Consider the following 19,138-nt stretch of genomic DNA (forward strand, 5'->3'; position numbering starts at 1 on the left):
AGAATAAACAGAGGCTGGATGAAATGATTGAATTTTGGCAGTAAGAAAAAGCCCCAAAGATAAAAAATCATTTGTTGACTCTAAAATCTATAATATCTGTGCTACCGTTAAAAGTACACGAGTTACCCAAAACATGAACGTGTGGAAAGGTCGAAACAAGAAGTGGCCACGCCCCGATTCCTGAAAGCTTTAATGATATTTTATGCGCTAATGCCCCAATGCTGATATTGCGCCAAGTTTGATTTCAGTTATTTGTTAAATAAACAAAAAAAACGTCTGTTAAAACTTGCTGTCCGAGATATCCTCAGTCACGTCCGATGTTACCCCGGTACCGGGGTGACTTCGGACATTTGAGACCTGTTTAAAAAATGGGCTGAATAAACATTTTTAGTGAGCTAAAACGAACGAAAAACCTTTTGTTTTTTGAGTAATGCTTAACTTCTAACAACAAAATAAAATTTAAGAATGTGGTTCATAATTTAAAAAAAATATGAGCAATTTTCCCAAAACCGTCCGAGCTATCCCCGGTCTCCCCTATTTGGTTTAAGTATGTATAAACATACCTGTGTTGACGTAATAAATCTAGTGACGTAACCATGACGTCATTTTATAGGCATAAATACGGTTTTAAGGTATCCTATCGTGTAAAAATGCGTTTTTTAGGTATTGTGATTTTCATGCAAGATTCAATTCGTAACTACAATGTAGATCAACAGATGACCAAAGGTCGAAATGCTTTGGGCCTGCTTGCTCTGAAATAATGTTTGTGAATCTGGTGAAGTTAAGTAGCCTACCACAGGCAAAAATATTTTTTTGAAGAATATACATACAAATTTATGTAATATGATATGTTTCATAATCACCTACAGTTTTTTCTATGTGAGTCAGTTTGTTATGTAGATGTAATCTTGTGTGTATTTGCCATACATAAACATATTTATGAATTCTTTTAGGTTGTTGTTTACAAAATTAACAGTGTGGAGAAACATAACTAGATAAAAAATAAGCAATACATAATGTGCCTGTTAACTTAGATTCAAAAATGTATTTTTCAAAGAAGCTTTGGGTTTCATGTTGTTGAAATATATAAATATATTCTGATGCTAGCATGACATGAGTATTTCCTTTGCAATTGTACATAAACAAAGTATCCTGTTTACTTTTTGTGTGGTGATTGGTTTTTGCTAGACAGGAGTTAGTCATACATTTTGATTTAGAATTTATTATCATACACCATAAAACTTACAATAATTTTAATATTCGAACACATTAAATGTTTTCATCAGAGACAGAATTCAAATGATATAAATTTGTGGAGATTGGTACAAAAATCTTGCTTCTTTCATCTGAGAATCCTGAAGATTGTCTGAAATATATTACTTCTGTCATGTTCTGGCAAAATAGTATGTGATAATTTGGACATACAAATCTAGGCAAGGAAGACAGATTAAGTAGAGTTTTACTTTAAACTGCAACATGCGAACTTGTGACATAATACCAAAATCAACTAATTTTGTTTGGTCACTTTTTAGTTTATGGATTGCATTGATACATATCCAACACATAAAATTGATCAAACCCTATTAAAATATTACATCAAGATGTAAGATACATGCAAAAATAGATTAGCAGCACATTTATAAATGTCTGAAGACCCGGAATAACTTCAAAATATAGTCTACTTATGGCAGACTACGTTATTTTGCCTTGAAATGTCTTTCTACAAAAAACAAAGCGGTTTTAGCCAGATTAGTACTCACAATCTGCGTCATGATTACGTCACAGTTAGATTACGTCAACAGAGGCAAGTTGAAACACACTTAACATAAAAAAAACAAATGCAAAGAGGCATACTTACGCTTTTTCATTCCATTTGCACAAGGCCTTCAAAAAATTCTTCGGAAAAACGACGTGTTATTTCAAAAAAGGAAAGATTTATTTCTTATTTTTTTTACCCATTCGAATCAGTATAATACTTGTTTTAACATACTGAAAATTCGTTTTAAAACTCTACCCACGTTTTAAGTAATTCGAATTTGTTTGCGTGTTTCCTATCTCTTCGTATGCAAAAAGTCGCATTTGATCTCCTGGAAATCATGCGTGACGGAGTTTCCCACAGACAATAAAACAAACAAAGAAAATAGGAGCCGTTGCACTACCATAAGAGTATACTATGATTTGATATTTTTGAGCGACGGTACTGTCTAGTAAACTGAAATTTTTGGGAGTTTTTTTGGTATAACCTACTTATACTGTTAGTTATTGCTTGTAAAGGGCTTATGCTTTATAAAACAGCCTAGACTAATAGCAAATGATATTGACAGCACTTCTAAAAAAAAAATTTTTTTTATTTTTTTTATTTGTGCAACTGGTAGTGTATGCCAGCAAGTTGATGAAAAAGAAGGCATAACATCAATATATATTGATAATTAAATAGACAAGCCTTCTACCAGTGCATATAAACCTTTTCAACAACATGGCAGAGACAATGTAGAAAAAAGACAAGAAAAAATCAGTTTGAAGCTACCCTAGTTACTGGGTGACGCCCACGGCCACACCCACAACTGTTTGATTCTTGAACAAATTGCATGAATATGCTTCCATAAATTATGCTTTGATACCAAATTATGCATCAGGGATTGAGTGATGTAACAGAGGTGACTGTGACATGACCAAATCATCATCATTGAACTTTTTGTGGATATGTTTTGGATATACCCTTCCGACAACAATTGGTGATTGTTATGCAAAGAATGTGAATAATTCGATAAACAAGCCCACTACCAGTGTATAAGCCATAGCCACAACATGACAGAGACAATCTAGAAAACAAACAAGGGAAAAAGCAGCTGTATGAAATTGAAGCGACCCTATTTACTGAGTCACGGCTTCAACGACACCAACAACCCTGCGATTCTTGAACAAATTGCATGAGTATGCTTCCATATATGATTCTTTGATAGCAAATTATGCATCAGGGATGTAACAGAGGTGACTGTGACATAACCAAATCATCAGCATGGAACTTTTTGTGGATATGTTTTTGGATATACCCTTTCGAAAACCATTGGTGATTGTTATGTAGAGGAAAGAATTACTCAATTGTCTATTGTCAGGAAAGCAAAACTAGTGTTATGGAACCAGAATAAAAACCTGTAACTATAAGAAATAAAGGTTTTCCAATTTTTTCCAAAAAAAAAAAAATTTTTGTTTATTTATTATAATTTTTTTTTTTTATTTTTTTATACTGCGCCCTTATAATGTTCATTTCATGTTATGTACATTTCTTCCTGCTATTTTGTTGTTTTGTACGCAAAAAACTACAATCCAACCAGTCGAAATTTGCATGCGCATATCTCGCCATTGTGACGTCATAGAGAGAAACGGAAACCGCCGATCGAAAGCTGAGCCGCATTAAAATTAAAGCCGCATTAAAATTTTTCGAGTAATTAGTCACTTTGTGATGACGATTTATCATAAACAATAAACCAGCACAGCAGGTGGTCTGATTGCATGTCTCAACAAATGGCCAATTATCCGTTGGGAGTAGCGCGAAACGTTCTACAGACGTATTGTGCGCGATGGTCTCAGCTTTCGATCGGCGGTTTCCGTTTCTCTCTATGACGTCACAATGGCGAGATATGCGCATGCAAATTTCGACTGGTTGGATTGTAGTTTTTTGCGTACAAAACAACAAAATAGCAGGAAGAAATGTACATAACATGAAATAAACATTATAAGGGCGCAGTATAAAAAAAAAAAAAAAAAAATTATAATAAATAAACAAAAATTTTTTTTTTTTTGGAAAAAATTGGAAAACCTTTATTTCTTATAGTTACAGGTTTTTATTCTGGTTCCATAACACTAGTTTTGCTTTCCTGACAATAGACAATTGAGTAATTCTTTCCTCTACATAACAATCACCAATGGTTTTCGAAAGGGTATATCCAAAAACATATCCACAAAAAGTTCCATGCTGATGATTTGGTTATGTCACAGTCACCTCTGTTACATCCCTGATGCATAATTTGCTATCAAAGAATCATATATGGAAGCATACTCATGCAATTTGTTCAAGAATCGCAGGGTTGTTGGTGTCGTTGAAGCCGTGACTCAGTAAATAGGGTCGCTTCAATTTCATACAGCTGCTTTTTCCCTTGTTTGTTTTCTAGATTGTCTCTGTCATGTTGTGGCTATGGCTTATACACTGGTAGTGGGCTTGTTTATCGAATTATTCACATTCTTTGCATAACAATCACCAATTGTTGTCGGAAGGGTATATCCAAAACATATCCACAAAAAGTTCAATGATGATGATTTGGTCATGTCACAGTCACCTCTGTTACATCACTCAATCCCTGATGCATAGTTTGGTATCAAAGCATAATTTATGGAAGCATATTCATGCAATTTGTTCAAGAATCAAACAGTTGTGGGTGTGGCCGTGGGCGTCACCCAGTAACTAGGGTAGCTTCAAACTGATTTTTTCTTGTCTTTTTTCTACATTGTCTCTGCCATGTTGTTGAAAAGGTTTATATGCACTGGTAGAAGGCTTGTCTATTTAATTATCAATATATATTGATGTTATGCCTTCTTTTTCATCAACTTGCTGGCATACACTACCAGTTGCACAAATAAAAAAAAAAAAAAATTTTTTTTTTAGAAGTGCTGTCAATATCATTTGCTATTAGTCTAGGCTGTTTTATAAAGCATAAGCCCTTTACAAGCAATAACTAACAGTATAAGTAGGTTATACCAAAAAAACTCCCAAAAATTTCAGTTTACTAGACAGTACCGTCGCTCAAAAATATCAAATCATAGTATACTCTTATGGTAGTGCAACGGCTCCTATTTTCTTTGTTTGTTTTATTGTCTGTGGGAAACTCCGTCACGCATGATTTCCAGGAGATCAAATGCGACTTTTTGCATACGAAGAGATAGGAAACACGCAAACAAATTCGAATTACTTAAAACGTGGGTAGAGTTTTAAAACGAATTTTCAGTATGTTAAAACAAGTATTATACTGATTCGAATGGGTAAAAAAAATAAGAAATAAATCTTTCCTTTTTTGAAATAACACGTCGTTTTTCCGAAGAATTTTTTGAAGGCCTTGTGCAAATGGAATGAAAAAGCGTAAGTATGCCTCTTTGCATTTGTTTTTTTTATGTTAAGTGTGTTTCAACTTGCCTCTGTTGACGTAATCTAACTGTGACGTAATCATGACGCAGATTGTGAGTACTAATCTGGCTAAAACCGCTTTGTTTTTTGTAGAAAGACATTTCAAGGCAAAATAACGTAGTCTGCCATAAGTAGACTATATTTTGAAGTTATTCCGGGTCTTCAGACATTTATAAATGTGCTGCTAATCTATTTTTGCATGTATCTTACATCTTGATGTAATATTTTAATAGGGTTTGATCAATTTTATGTGTTGGATATGTATCAATGCAATCCATAAACTAAAAAGTGACCAAACAAAATTAGTTGATTTTGGTATTATGTCACAAGTTCGCATGTTGCAGTTTAATGGTTATTATTGCTCTTTTGCTTATAATTGGGTACCTAAGCAGTGTTCGTATGTTGAGCTCGGGTGCTATAACTAAAATCTGCTATGCGTGTTCTTACTTATTTGTCAATCAGAAAGACATACGTTGCGATATCAGTTGGTTTGAATTAATTCGTTCAAAGCGCGTCAGGGACTAATTGAGATAAGAGATAAGACAAAATTGACTTAGCGAGTAACTTCTAATTCTGTTAAGGTAAGCGCGTGCCAGTCAGTTAGTAAACGTGACAAGTTGCGAACTGTCGTCGAACCGGATGCCAAAAGGCTGTGGGAGTTCTGCAGGAAAGCCTAATTTCGCCTGAATCCTTCGTTCCGTCTGCGTTCTAGTTGATTTAGGATTTTGGTCGGGAAACATGTGTGGTGCTACAATAACCAAGCCTGTGTAACACTATGTTGCTCACTCGATCCACTCGATAGGTCTCTGGTGATTAATACATAATTTGCCATGCGATTACGTTTACCAAGTTTTCCAACAAATCTTTTGTAACTTTCTGTTATGCTGTAGAAATTATTTGCACTTGCATCAAATTTCTGACATATCTCTTTGCACTGTTCATCCTCATTGACTAAAATGTTTATGGCTAAAATATGTTCGTGGTGTGCACAAAACACTGGAAAATATGGGTGGTATGTTTTTTTGCGTTTTTTAGAAGGCAAAATTTGGTAATATTTGATAGAATGAAGGCAAAAGAAAATTTGTTATAAAGGATTTCAGCGACAAACGTAGTTGCTTAGATGTCATAACACGCATATTATATTCATAACCGATTATAAATAAGTTTTTTTTCATAATTTTGATATCGTTAGAAAGGTCAGGCTATGAACTTTCACTTGTAAAATAATCATGCTGCTACGTCGTAGGGCTGCCGAGTAACCTGCGTTCAAAATTTTATAAACTGGCGTATTCTTTGTCAACTAACATCCCTCTGGTTTCACATCTTCATCTGTATCACTGGACTCCGGACTGGTGCCTTGTTGTATGTGGATCAGGTTTGGCGACAACTTTGTGAGCCGGTGTAGTAGTGTTTTCCATGCGTCATGCATGATTAAACAGCATGTAAAACAGCTCTCTGGACAACGCTTATTAGCTTTTTATGATTGATTTTGAGGTTACAACAACACTGCCATTGGCAAAAAAGTGCGAAACGATCCATATTGTCATGACATTTAATAAAACACCTATAATGTTCAATTTTGGAATGCTTTCAAAAGTGTTTTTCCTGGTGTTGATTTTTTACACAAAAATCCAAGCGCAGAGGTACTGTTGTCGCAGAATTTTCTTCAAATATGCTGACGTGGGAAGTCACTCACTCCAAATGAAAAAAGTTTTGTTAATTTGGTCAACAGCGTGTAAAGATAGATGATATGAAACGTACCAAAACAGGGGAAGAAACGAACCACAAGTTATAGGCCTTGGCCTGCATACCTGCAGGGTCGCCATTCTAAGATTTGTGTTTTTTTGAATGAGCAGTGTCTTAGAAAATTAAATGTGTTTGTTTTTAAGGGCTGCTGGACTGACGTACTTAATTTTTCTTAGTTTTTACCTTCAAGCCGATTTTATTGTTCAGACAGATTAAAGCGTGTTCTTATAACAAGGGTGTTCTATATCCCCATGTATCTGACACCAAACAGCTATTGGACGAAAACTAACGCAAATTGAAGATCGTGTCTAGATATTGGAGAAAATATATCTCTCCATCAGGACAATCTCCTGTCTCTAATTTTGAAGATAATTTCGCATAAATCTCTCATGACAATATTGACATCAACACTCTTTTTAGTCCATTTTACCTCATTTTCGCCGTCGTATGTTTGCATTTTCTTTTTCTGTTTACTTCGCGTGTTTAATTACACCGAAAGATCCGTTATCCGTTAGCAACCAACAGTAAATCCGGACCCCCTCCAAATTACACCATTGTGGCGACCGAACTGTAGTGTTCGTCTGTGCATTAAAGCGTGCTATTGCCTTTTTCCCGTGTCGCGATTGTTCCGTTTTTTTCAAAGATAGACTTGGTACGTGGTTATCACCAGGTTCCCGTGGCTAACGATGACATTCCGAAGACAGCTGTAATCACGCCATTTGGCCTGTTTTAGTTTCTTTGAACCCCGTTTGGATTGAAGAATGCTGTGCATTAAAGCGTGCTATTGCCTTTTTCCCGTGTCGCGATTGTTCCGTTTTTTTCAAAGATAGACTTGGTACGTGGTTATCACCAGGTTCCCGTGGCTAACGATGACATTCCGAAGACAGCTGTAATCACGCCATTTGGCCTGTTTTAGTTTCTTTGAACCCCGTTTGGATTGAAGAATGCTGTGCATTAAAGCGTGCTATTGCCTTTTTCCCGTGTCGCGATTGTTCCGTTTTTTTCAAAGATAGACTTGGTACGTGGTTATCACCAGGTTCCCGTGGCTAACGATGACATTCCGAAGACAGCTGTAATCACGCCATTTGGCCTGTTTTAGTTTCTTCGAACCCCGTTTGGATTGAAGAATGCGGCTCAAACTTTACAAAGGCTCATGGACGCCATTTGTCAAGGTTTGGATTTTATTGATGTCTATCTGGACGACATTCTTGTCGCAAGTTCACATGCAGCCCACATGGAACATCTCGAGCAGCTTTTCCAACGGCTTTCGGACCACGATCTCGTCGTCAACTTACAAAAGTGCGAGTTTGGCAAAAGCAGCATCGAGTTTCTTGGGCATTTCGTCGACCAATGCGGCATCAAACCCTTGTCCAGCAAAGTTGACGCGGTGAAGAACTTCCCTGTGCCGACCACCATCAAAGGTTTACAGGAGTTTTCAGGGATGGTCAATTTCTACCACAGGTTCGTGCCCAATATTGCCAATATTATGAAACCGCTCTATGGTACTTTAGCGGGCAAACCTAAACAACTGATGTGGTCGGTCGACCTGCAGACGGCTTTCGATAAGGCTAAAGACGCTGTCGCCAATGCTACGCTTTTGTATCATCCACAGTGGCAAGCCTGCATCGCGCTCACGACAGATTCCTCTGCGACCGCTGTGGGTGCAGTCCTTGAACAATTTTCCGACGGTCATTGGGCCCCACTTGCTTTCTTCAGCCGTCAGTTGAGAAAGCCGGAAACAAAGTACAGCGCCTTTGACCGCGAGCTTCTTGCGCTGCACCTGGCAATCAGGCACTTCCGCTATTTTCTGGAAGAGCGCAAGTTTACTGCGTACACCGATCACAAACCCCTTACTTTCGCATTCAAGAAGGCTGCCGAACCTTGGTCTGCTTGCCAGCAGCGTCAACTTTCTTCTATTTAAGAGTTCACTACCGATGTCCGGCACATTAGCGGCAAGTCGAATGCTGTCGCGGACGCACTTTCCAGGTCTCTCTTGAGTGCTCTACGTGTGCCTCTATTCGACCTTGATTGCGAGGCTCTGGCAAGCGCGCAACAAACCGATGAAGTGCAGTCTTATCGCACAGCAATTACTGGGTTGCGTCTGCAAGATGTCCCGGTTGGCAATTCAGGAACCATGCTGCTGTGTGACACATCCCTTGGAAGACCTCGGCCCGTCGTTCCCTCGTCCTGGCAAAAGAAGGTGTTCGATGCCGTTCACGGATTGTCCCATCCGTCCATTTGCACCACGAAGAACCTTGTTGCCTCCAAATTTGTTTGGCATGGGTTAAAGAAGCAAGTAGCGTTGTGGGCCAAGCAATGTGTAGCTTGCCAGCGCGCCAAGGTTCAGCAGCACGTTCGGGCTTCACTTGCCGAGTACCGCCCTCCGACATCTCGTTTTCAACACATAAACATCGACATCGTTGGTCCTCTTCCAATTACACCGAAAGATCCGTTATCCGTTAGCAACCAACAGTAAATCCGGACCCCCTCCAAATTACACCATTGTGGCGACCGAACTGTAATGTTCGTCTGTGCATTGAAGCGTGCTATTGCCTTTTTCCCGTGTCGCGATGGCCGCCTTAAATACTCGTGTTTTTTGTGTTGCTCGCCCCTTTCTATAACCCTCGCAATAAAGCATCAACTGCTTTACCATCACATTTAAACAGTACCTGGAGCGACTAATCTGTCGATTAGAATCCTAAGAGAAGTTATGGCGTTAGCGTTTTAATAACCCGGTGTCCATGCCATTTTATGTTTCACGTGTGCTGTTCATGCGCGCAGCAACCTTTCGTTCAAAATAATGACGATTTCATTTTTGCCCATTGTTGAATAAGACGTATTTATGATTACCGCGGTTTGTGAATTTATCAAAGTCACGTATACGTTTTTCTATTATTGTCGCGATTTTGGATTATAGGGGATCGCATTTCATGCTGTGAAATAGAAGCAGACAAGGTAGCAATGATCACAATACCTTCTGTTGCTCGCTTGCCTTTTTTTACCGCATCGGGATTTGAACCCAAGACATCGTGGGCAGGAATCCCGATCAGATTTTTTCCTAGGTATATGGGTCGGGCGCTTGACCAATGCTGCCAATCACCCGCTCAAACCAATGCCACGCCGTGACAAGAGCAACTGAACAATAAGTGGAAAAAAATAGTTAAAGTTTTGGCATCGTGAGTATTAGGAAACAAAAAAGGCTGCAATGAATGTATGACAAAGTTAGCAACATAGTTGGTTAAATCGTGGTATTCAACTAAGCATAAAACTTTCTTGGAATTTTTACTCTCATTACCCGGTATGCCTATTAAAATAGGAAAATGATTTCAAATACAACCTAAATACATTATTATCTAAGTTGGGTATAAGTGTTAGAGGTAACATGGAGTACTGCCTGGTGTCCACTGGTGTCTTAAAAACCACCAACGCAAACTGCGCCATCTCGCGGGAATGATAAAAAATATGTAAGCCGTTGCGTGGCATCGTTGCACAATATATTTTATACAACACAATCCACTGGCAAGGCGGTGGTGGTGGCTGACCGACTGCATCAATCAATACGATCGCCCCGCTTACCTACATCAAAACGTGATTTTGTCAGTTACACAGTGGTTTGACACAAATCATAAAAACCGTTATCAGAAAAGTATTAATTCTAAACACCACTTACCCGTGTTAAGGAATTGCTCAGGGTAACTCTGGTGGAATCAAAGTAAACGTCGTACTGTCGAAAGCACACAAACAACCCAAATCCAGTTCCTAAAAAAATTTGTGATTGTTTTCGGTTTTGAAATGTTCCAAAACAAAATAAATGTCTACAGAGCAGGCGAAGAAGCTTTTCAATGATTAACTTGTGTGGTTGTGTACGTGATATTTTTGTGCTTGCGATACCATTTATAAAGTTTATGCCAACAAACTTGCAAGAGACTAGGGTTCGTCGACCTTGGTTGTGATTGCAGTTTCGTTGTTTTCCAGTTTGCAAGTAAATAATTTCCGTGCAACGCGTGCTCGAGCCCGACCAGGGTTAAGAGGTGAACCTAAGGACAAATCAATAGGATACACTTCCATATCGCGATATAGCACCAATAAAAAATAGACATAATTTGACTTCCTTTAGAAAATCATTTTTTTATCCGCTGCACACTATTTTATATATTTACGCTGCTGTTTTAAATAACACATAAACATACCAAATAGCCATGCCCCGACACTTCATAAGCCAGAAAGGAAAATATCGTTTCTTTTGAAACCTGTGGTAAACTATGATTTTTTTAATTGATAACAGGAAATACAAATTGTTTTTTCAACGACCTGCGTTTCAATACAGGACAGAAGGTAATATGTTGTATTTGTTTTTTTAGATAAGATTTGCGTACGTGACAACTTTGTGCTTGCGTTTGCATCATGTGAACAAACCTGCAACATATCGGCGAGATAGGGTTCGTCGACCTTAGCTGTGATTGCAGTTTCGTTGTTTTCAAGTTTGCAAGTAAATATTTTCCCTGCAACGAGTGCTTCAATCCAACCAGGGTTAACAGGTGAAATTAAGGACAAATCAACAAGATATACTCAATATCGCGATATAACATAATTTGACTTCCGTTTGGAAAATCGTTTTTTTATCCACTGCATATTATATTTATTTTTATGTATTTACGCTGGTTTAAATAATACATAAAAATATCAAATGGTAATGCCCCGATACTTCATAAGCCAAAAAATACAATATCGTTTCTCACTAAACCTGAAGCAAACTACACAAATTATATTTTTTCTGCTGTGCTTGGAAGAAACAAATATCTCGTTTGAAGTGCTTGGAATTTGTCTTGTTGCAAAATCTATATTAGTAGGTTATATGATATACGTGAACAGATAAGGGTGTAATAAACAGTACCAAGCGTTTGTTGATTTATTTAACATTTTTTCCAGGTCGCCAAAATTTCTAGCCATTTTGCTGTAAACCAATTCAATATGTTGTTTCCAGGTAACATTTTAACCCAACCTGCTTCCGTAATACATAGGAATTCTTATTGTTTAAACTGATGGCCATACGCGCAACTTACACCTGCCATAATATTGCTTAACGACAAGTCCTACTTTGCTTTTCGAAAACGATATTAGTTAGTCAAAGAATTATTAACTAACTTCGTAATGAGTTTTAGATAGACCGTTTAACTTAGTAATCTACATGTCTCTCAGTATGTTAACCATAATTTCAATACAAGTCTTTGTTTATGAAAGTTGCAACATTTTGACTAATCTTTTGCAAAAACAATTATGAAAAGGTAAGGCAAAGCTTGAGCTGTTTGAAAGAATGAACATTGTATTTTATTGATTTGTAAATGCGTCAAAAAATATCTTGAAAATAACAGATGAGTAGTGATTGCACGACCACACATTATTCGTTGTTTGATGCATTCTTCGAAGAGTATTATCGCAGAAAAGTTTTATATCAAGCTAATGCAAAATAACAAAATTAGGGAGAAAAACATAGCAATATGACAACAGGTTTCTTGGTTTCATCGTCGTTCACGTAATTATCAAATTTGAAATTGAACAAACAAATTAGGGTAGTTTATGTTCAAGGCCTTTACTTCACACCATCTGTTGCTTTGTCCTGAGTTGAGTCTAAAACATTTTACATTTTTATTACACTTCTGTTATGGCAGTTAATATGTAAACACTTACGCATATTATAGTAATCGTTTCCATGGTCTGAAATAGAAATGTCGCAGTTTATGTTTTGTTTTCCACTTGGCATGATTTGTTTCTCTGTTGGGGAATGTTCAGATGTCTTTCTGTAGTAAAAAAAAATTTTGGAAGATAAATTATCAGACACCCCTGATCTTCGAGCTTAAAAAAGTTGTTTTTCCCAATTTAAAAGCATACCTTTTCTGGTGTTTGCTGAGAATTCCGATAACTGCCAAGGCAATGAGGTTGGTTGCAAGTAAACATCCAAAACTAATTTTCCATGCTACCGGATCTTTGTACACTGTTTGTAGAAATAAAACAAGACTGTTTTACATGGTAAAAGCTATACAAATGTTTAGTTTTTGATACGACTGACGAAATTGACGTCGGCGTTACACACGTAGTTATTAATTTTACCGGTTTGAGTGGTTGGTTGCCGAATGACCCCTGATGAATTGTTGCTGCTCTTGGATAGATCGTCTAGGAAAAAAGCATGCGTTAAACAATTGTAATTGAAGCAACCCAATTCTTTACCCGGTCTTTCCACAAAACTAACAAATAGGTTACACTGCAGGGCGCAAATAAGTTAGCACAAAAATTTGGTGCATATGAGCTGACTTATTGTACCTGCATGGAAATGACTTGAGGAAGGTCTTTGACAGATATATTTAATACTTGTTGAACATTCAATGTCATTCCACTTTATGCCAGACCCGCAAATTTTTCCCAATTCAACACAATTCTCGTCACCACCTGCGTCATTTGGCTCGCCTGTACACCAATGTGAGTGTTCAACGACCGTCCCATCTGACCACACGAATACATCTGTGCCTATGATCCTTGTGGCACCAATGTAGTATCTCTCAACGCTACCTAAAATATTGTCAAGATGTTACAACTTTATGTATAGCCAGAAACAAGAAAACAGATTAACCTAGCAGTTCGATCTTATCGGCGAGAAACTCATTAACTAGGTTTGTTTTAATGTCAACCAGATGTGCATCAATGTCAGCGCATCTTCTCTGAGCTTCTGCGAAGCAACAAACTGTAATGGAGGAGATCAGATATTCATCACCATCAAAGGTATACCAGTCGTCGGCAGCAGCGAGGTGACAAGCCACCAATATAACGATGCAGTAAAAGATTTTCATTATTGACTAAAAAATAACATTTAGTAAAGCGACAAATCTTGATCGTTTTAACCCGGTTATACGTAGTGCACTGACGTCAGTCACAGACATTGATATTTCAAACAGCGTTTAAACTTGTATTTGAACTCGATGCTCCTAAAACACAATACGAATTCGACAGCGTAAAACTTTTCCATTAATTCGGCCCGTCTTATAGCGCAAAACGATCATACAAAAAAATGCCCCAGCAAGAGAGGCACAACAGTAATGATTTACTTGTGTTGAAACGTGCTTGTTGTTTTTGTACCTGCGAAGCCAAGCTCGAAGTTCAAGTGGGCAAACATGTGGTGAGATTAAAGGTTCGTCGACCTGGGTTCTGTAACTATTGAAGTTTCGATGTTTTTGCGTGCGGACGTGAGCAAAAACGCTTGAAAGGATATGAGGTGAACGCAAGGTTAAACCACTTGATAAACTTTGTGTTCAATTCCATGGTTCCACCCATGAATTAAATGTATTTTTCACAGCTGTTTAATTTTTCTCAACAGATAGTATTGTGTCAGAAGCTAGTATATTTTTTTTATGTTAATTATACAAACGTTTATCGTGTTGGCTGCTTTAAAATCGCACGTTTTCACCGACTCAATCACGGGACTTAATAATACTTCTGCAAATATTAAAGCATGTTTGTCTTCCGGATATAATTTTGAATACTTAGATGCGATCGACCAAAATTAACCACTTTGTAGCATATAATAATTTATTGATAACAAGATGACGTCACAGTAGTTCGGTGTCTTCAACATGGTTACTATACCACAACACGTGGCTTGCAATCTGACTTTTGTTACTTTGAATATAAACAATAATTAATAATGATTCAAAAGGCTTTTCCCACTTTCTATCTATTTGTCACGACGTTTCGGTTGTTATACAACCTTCATCAGGATTGTACATTTTGTGATAATTCCGTTTGGCGATATATGGCTTCTTTGATACACTGCCGGGTGGTTACTTTCTGTCACATGCAACCTGTCGCATTTTGATTTGTATGGTAAACGTGCTTTCTACATGGCAGCTATTTGCCACACATATGTGATGGGAAGGTCAGATACGCGTTAACTTTTGTGCAAAGTACTTTTGAGAAAACGATCATAGTAAACCAAAGCATCACTGATTTCGATCGCAAATAGCATTTTATTTGTTATTGTCGGTTTGTAAATCAGCAAACACGTTGAAAATAATAATTGACCATTTATTTCGATGGATAGTTTACTCAAGATAATTTGTCTCGTCCTTGTGTTAGCATCAGCAATATCACCATCAACGCAAACGAAACAAACAAAGATTGCATACTTAGAAAATATAATTTGTATCAAAAAAATTGAAAAATAAAACATTGCTTTTGTACTATTTGTATCATATACTGGTGATTAATTTCGATAATAAAGTCAGTTTATAAAAATAATCTTATTACTTGCAGAGGTTGTTGGTTTAGCAAGATATTTATGCAATGAAACAATTCGTGCCCATTGTTGGCGTAATTATAAAAACAATTGAGAAGAGAACGTAAATGTTATCAATATGTCGAAGGTTCTCGCTCCAGGTTATCAATTTTTCTGTTAAGAGAAAAATCTGCAAAAAAATGTTATATTTGTCACTTATCTTACATGCTAATACCTTTTTAACACAATGGAAAAATATCGTACACGCTAATACCTATTTTTTGCTGCAGTAGTCGTTTGCTTGGTAAGAAATGGAAATGTCGCAGCTTTTGTTTACTATTCCTGTTGGCACACTTGATTTTTCCATTTGGGAATGTTTAGACATCTTGCTTCTGAAACAAAAGGGTTATTTTAGCAAATCATTTTTCATCAGTGGGAGATTTGTGTTTAATAATTATAAAAGTTATAACATATCAGACAACCATTTCTTGATGTTGAAACACCAACGTTTACGCAACCTTTTCTTGTTTTTGTAGTACATGATGCCGATCACCGTAAAGCATATAAGGTTGGTTATAATTAAACATCCCACGCCAATTTTCCATCCTACTGCTTCGTCGTAAACTTTTAATGAAATAAAAATAATAATTACACAGCTGGTTTGTATGGGTTTTACCAGGTGACATATATTGTTTCTAGTCTGTATTCTCTTAATATGCGTGGTCTATTTTGGAAAATGTCAGTACTGTGTCGTAGTTTTGGTATAGATACGTATTGGTTTTGGAGCATGTTACAATGCAAGAAATTCAAAAAATAAAATCCATTAGGAATCTTTGTTTTTTCAATTATTGTTGAAATATTGCATTGTAATTTTGTATTCTTAAATTTTTTTGTCAAGAAGCTCATTTCGGAATTAAATTCAGACGTATAACAAAATATAAGAATTAGTTAACAATGAAAAAACGTAGTTTTGCTGCTTACCCATGGTTGCTGGTTCTGCATTTGTTTTATTGACACACCCCGTTGGAAAATTTTGTGCTGTTGTCTCTACACAAAAAGTAAAATTTTTTAAAAATTACGTTAGCCTTTTTATAGTACAGATCCAGCGCATGCCTTCGCTAAAAATACATATTTAGGATGCGAACATCTTTCCTTACTTTTAGTGATTGCTGTTCTGGTTGTGGTTGTGGTTGTTGTTGCATTTGTTACATTGGCTCCGAAAATGACGTTCCCAAAACCTGATAATGTGTGTTGTTAGATTTAAAAAGGACACCCATGATTGCATAGGAAATAAACTGTCTAGGCTGCGCTGCGACAACGACATAACACGAAATACAAGAAAAGTAAGTAATAAAGCTAAGTGAAAGAAAAGAAAATGTGGAAAACAACAAAACGAATGATGATAATACGTTAACATGTCTGCAAAAAAGCCATATTAATGCCAAGTTGCAGACAGAGTGTGTACGCGCACTGTTTCGACCTGTAAGGTGCTTTTGCCTTTGCACTATCGGTTACCAAGGAGATCCGTTTGGCCATAGTGCGCTCGTCTCTGTTGTTCGGTACTCAGTATAGGGTACCCTGCAGATCGACGTTGACCGAAAGGTACCACAAAGTGGAGACTAGTGTGCTAGTGTAAAAGCTAGCACAGTGCCACTGTCAACAGCTGCACTGATGAGACCTTACAGGTCGAAACTGTGCATGTGCGTTAACATGATCATGCATTTATATGCTATGGGCGTTGTAAAAAAAAGTGTTTTACCTTGTTGTTTTCCAATAATTAAGTACAATAAGCATCATATCTAGTTGACACAGAATTGTTCGTAAACTTGTTACACTACATGTATATTATAATGTTGATCATAGAGCAAAACTAAAACGTAAGAATATTTTTAACTAACATCAAACTGTTTCAGTTTCACAAAACGGTATTGAACTGTTTGTACCTGCACGACGATTACGATTGATAGACCTTTGACAGACATAGGATTTATCTCTCCAACATGCAATGTCATTCCACTTAGATATGTCGTTGCAAATGTTCATTTCAAGGCAATCTTCATCTCCACCAGAGTTATCGGGCAGAGCGTTACACCAAAATGTAGGCTCGACAATTGTTCCATCGCTCCATTGAAAGTACTTTGTGCCTGGTATTCTTGTTGCACCGATGTAAAACGGTTTATATAACATGCCTGAAAGTAAACCAACAATTTCATATCTGCAAAATAAATGCAACAAAAACAGGACGGACCTAGTTCGTTGGTTTTTTGTGCTATGAAGTTAAACTCTTGTTCTGTTCTCATTTCTACCACAATTGCATTCTTGTCTGCACATCTTCTCATAGCTTCTGAGTAGCAACAAAGAACTGTCGTGGAAAAGTAATATTCCTGGTCACCAAAGCTGTACCAGGTTTCAGCAGAGGCCAAATGGCCAATAAGCAGAACGCAAAAGTGCTGGAAAACTTTCATTGTTTTCTGCAATATAACAAACACAAATACATGTTCAATTTTTTGTCTTCAACGATATAGTGGCAGTATCTGTAACATTATCTAGTTCGTGGATCTGTCGCTAGCTTTTTAAACAAATTTTCTGATCAACACTTTCGACACCTTGTAACAAATGACCCATGCAGGTTACCTCATGATTGTTACGTCAGCAAATAAAATGCCTGAGTATTTTTATTTCCATAGAAACTTTAATGCCATTTTTAGCACACGGTAGCCTTGACATTTTCCCTAATTGCCTCAAAACCTGTCTGTTTTATACTGTAAAAGATATAAACGTGCAAAAAAATGGCGGCCAAACAAACTTTTAATGATTGACTTACATGCTTGGCAATACGTGCTTATTACCACAAACCAAACATAAAGTTTAAGTGTGTAAACTTGCAACATAATAGCGAGAATGTGGTTCGTCGACCTTGGTTGTGTAATTATTGAAGTGTCGTTGTTTTCCCGTTCGGATGGACGTAAGTGTTTTCCGTGCAATAAATAATCGAACGTGACAAGTGTTACGATGTGAGCTGAAGAATGAAAGGTTTGATAAACATCATAACTGTCACCGCGTTAATCGACAAAAAGTAACGTAATTTTTAAACTTTTGTAACGTTCGCCAAAATTTTTTTGCATTGTTTTCAGATGTACGCCATGCCTTAAACTTCAGCTAAAACAAATTGTTTTTACTTTCTATCTTTAAACCACTGGTTTCCAACCCAAAACATACTAAAGCACTTTATGGTTTTTTAGTGATGTCAGTTAAACCCTAACAACAAAAATTTGAAATTCTCTTACATAAGGAGATAAGTAGTAACAACAAGTTAATGCAACAATACAAGGTTTCGTCAGTAACGACAATTGTCTGCTCAAGCTTGAATTTTTGTCCTTTTTTCGCACCGCGTATCGTGCCCATGGGTTATTCAGATAATGCATCTCGATTGATTTCAAGATATCCTGGCCACAAATTCGATTAGGTTTTCTTCTAGGTATATGGATCGGTCTCTTGACCGAAGTTGACAATCGGGCTCCCGCAAGTTACCTTTATTTTGCCCGCCCTTTAATTTATTTTATGTATATATATTTTTTTATTTCCACATGTGTGGGAATGTGGGCCGTGTCTGGAGGTCGTGCAATACCAGGACAACCCGTGGGCAGGTTGAAGCAAACGCCGGAAGTAGGTACCCTGTCCAAAAATCAGGTTTACTCAAAGACATGCAAACAAAAGCTAATTTTCGGATCACGATGTTACCTAACGGTTATGCAATATATTTAATAACACCACTTGGTGGTGCAACAAAATTACCGATATCAAGACCTTCCGGAAGATAAGACGCCCACAGGTCATGATAATAAATCTCGCCGTAATGCATGTTTTTCCCAACCGTAGGGCCGCGGCACCCTGGGGTGTCATTTGCACTTTGCTAGCTTTTTTCCTTGTATATTCTGTGTAATGCCAAA

The 19,138-nt window shown here is 37.2% G+C and overlaps 3 protein-coding genes across 3 annotated transcripts in view; 1 reads left to right on the forward strand and 2 right to left on the reverse strand.

Moving 5' to 3' along the window:
* The window catches only part of LOC145892479 (protein NLRC5-like), a 63,439-nt gene that overhangs the window by 2,808 nt on the left and 41,493 nt on the right, over window positions 1–19,138 (forward strand). The window lies entirely within an intron of this gene.
* LOC145911179 (C-type lectin domain family 4 member E-like) lies at window positions 12,229–13,774 on the reverse strand. The gene is made up of 6 exons (XM_082998440.1): window positions 13,551–13,774; window positions 13,244–13,489; window positions 13,034–13,096; window positions 12,815–12,917; window positions 12,614–12,723; window positions 12,229–12,553 (listed from the first exon to the last, which is right to left on the reverse strand). The coding sequence occupies exons 1-6, from the start codon at window positions 13,765–13,767 to the stop codon at window positions 12,516–12,518; spliced, it is 777 nt and encodes a 258-aa protein (XP_082854566.1). The 5' UTR covers window positions 13,768–13,774; the 3' UTR covers window positions 12,229–12,515.
* On the reverse strand, window positions 15,049–17,654 carry LOC145913027 (alpha-N-acetylgalactosamine-specific lectin-like). The gene is made up of 7 exons (XM_083000541.1): window positions 17,437–17,654; window positions 17,132–17,377; window positions 16,346–16,426; window positions 16,170–16,235; window positions 15,707–15,812; window positions 15,463–15,580; window positions 15,049–15,378 (listed from the first exon to the last, which is right to left on the reverse strand). Exons 1-6 carry the CDS (start codon window positions 17,651–17,653, stop codon window positions 15,463–15,465), a joined length of 834 nt encoding a protein of 277 aa, XP_082856667.1. The 5' UTR covers window position 17,654; the 3' UTR covers window positions 15,049–15,378.

The sequence above is a fragment of the Ascidia mentula genome, chromosome 1 (assembly GCF_947561715.1).
Source record: "Ascidia mentula chromosome 1, kaAscMent1.1, whole genome shotgun sequence".
NCBI classification, from domain to species: Eukaryota; Metazoa; Chordata; class Ascidiacea; order Phlebobranchia; family Ascidiidae; genus Ascidia; species Ascidia mentula.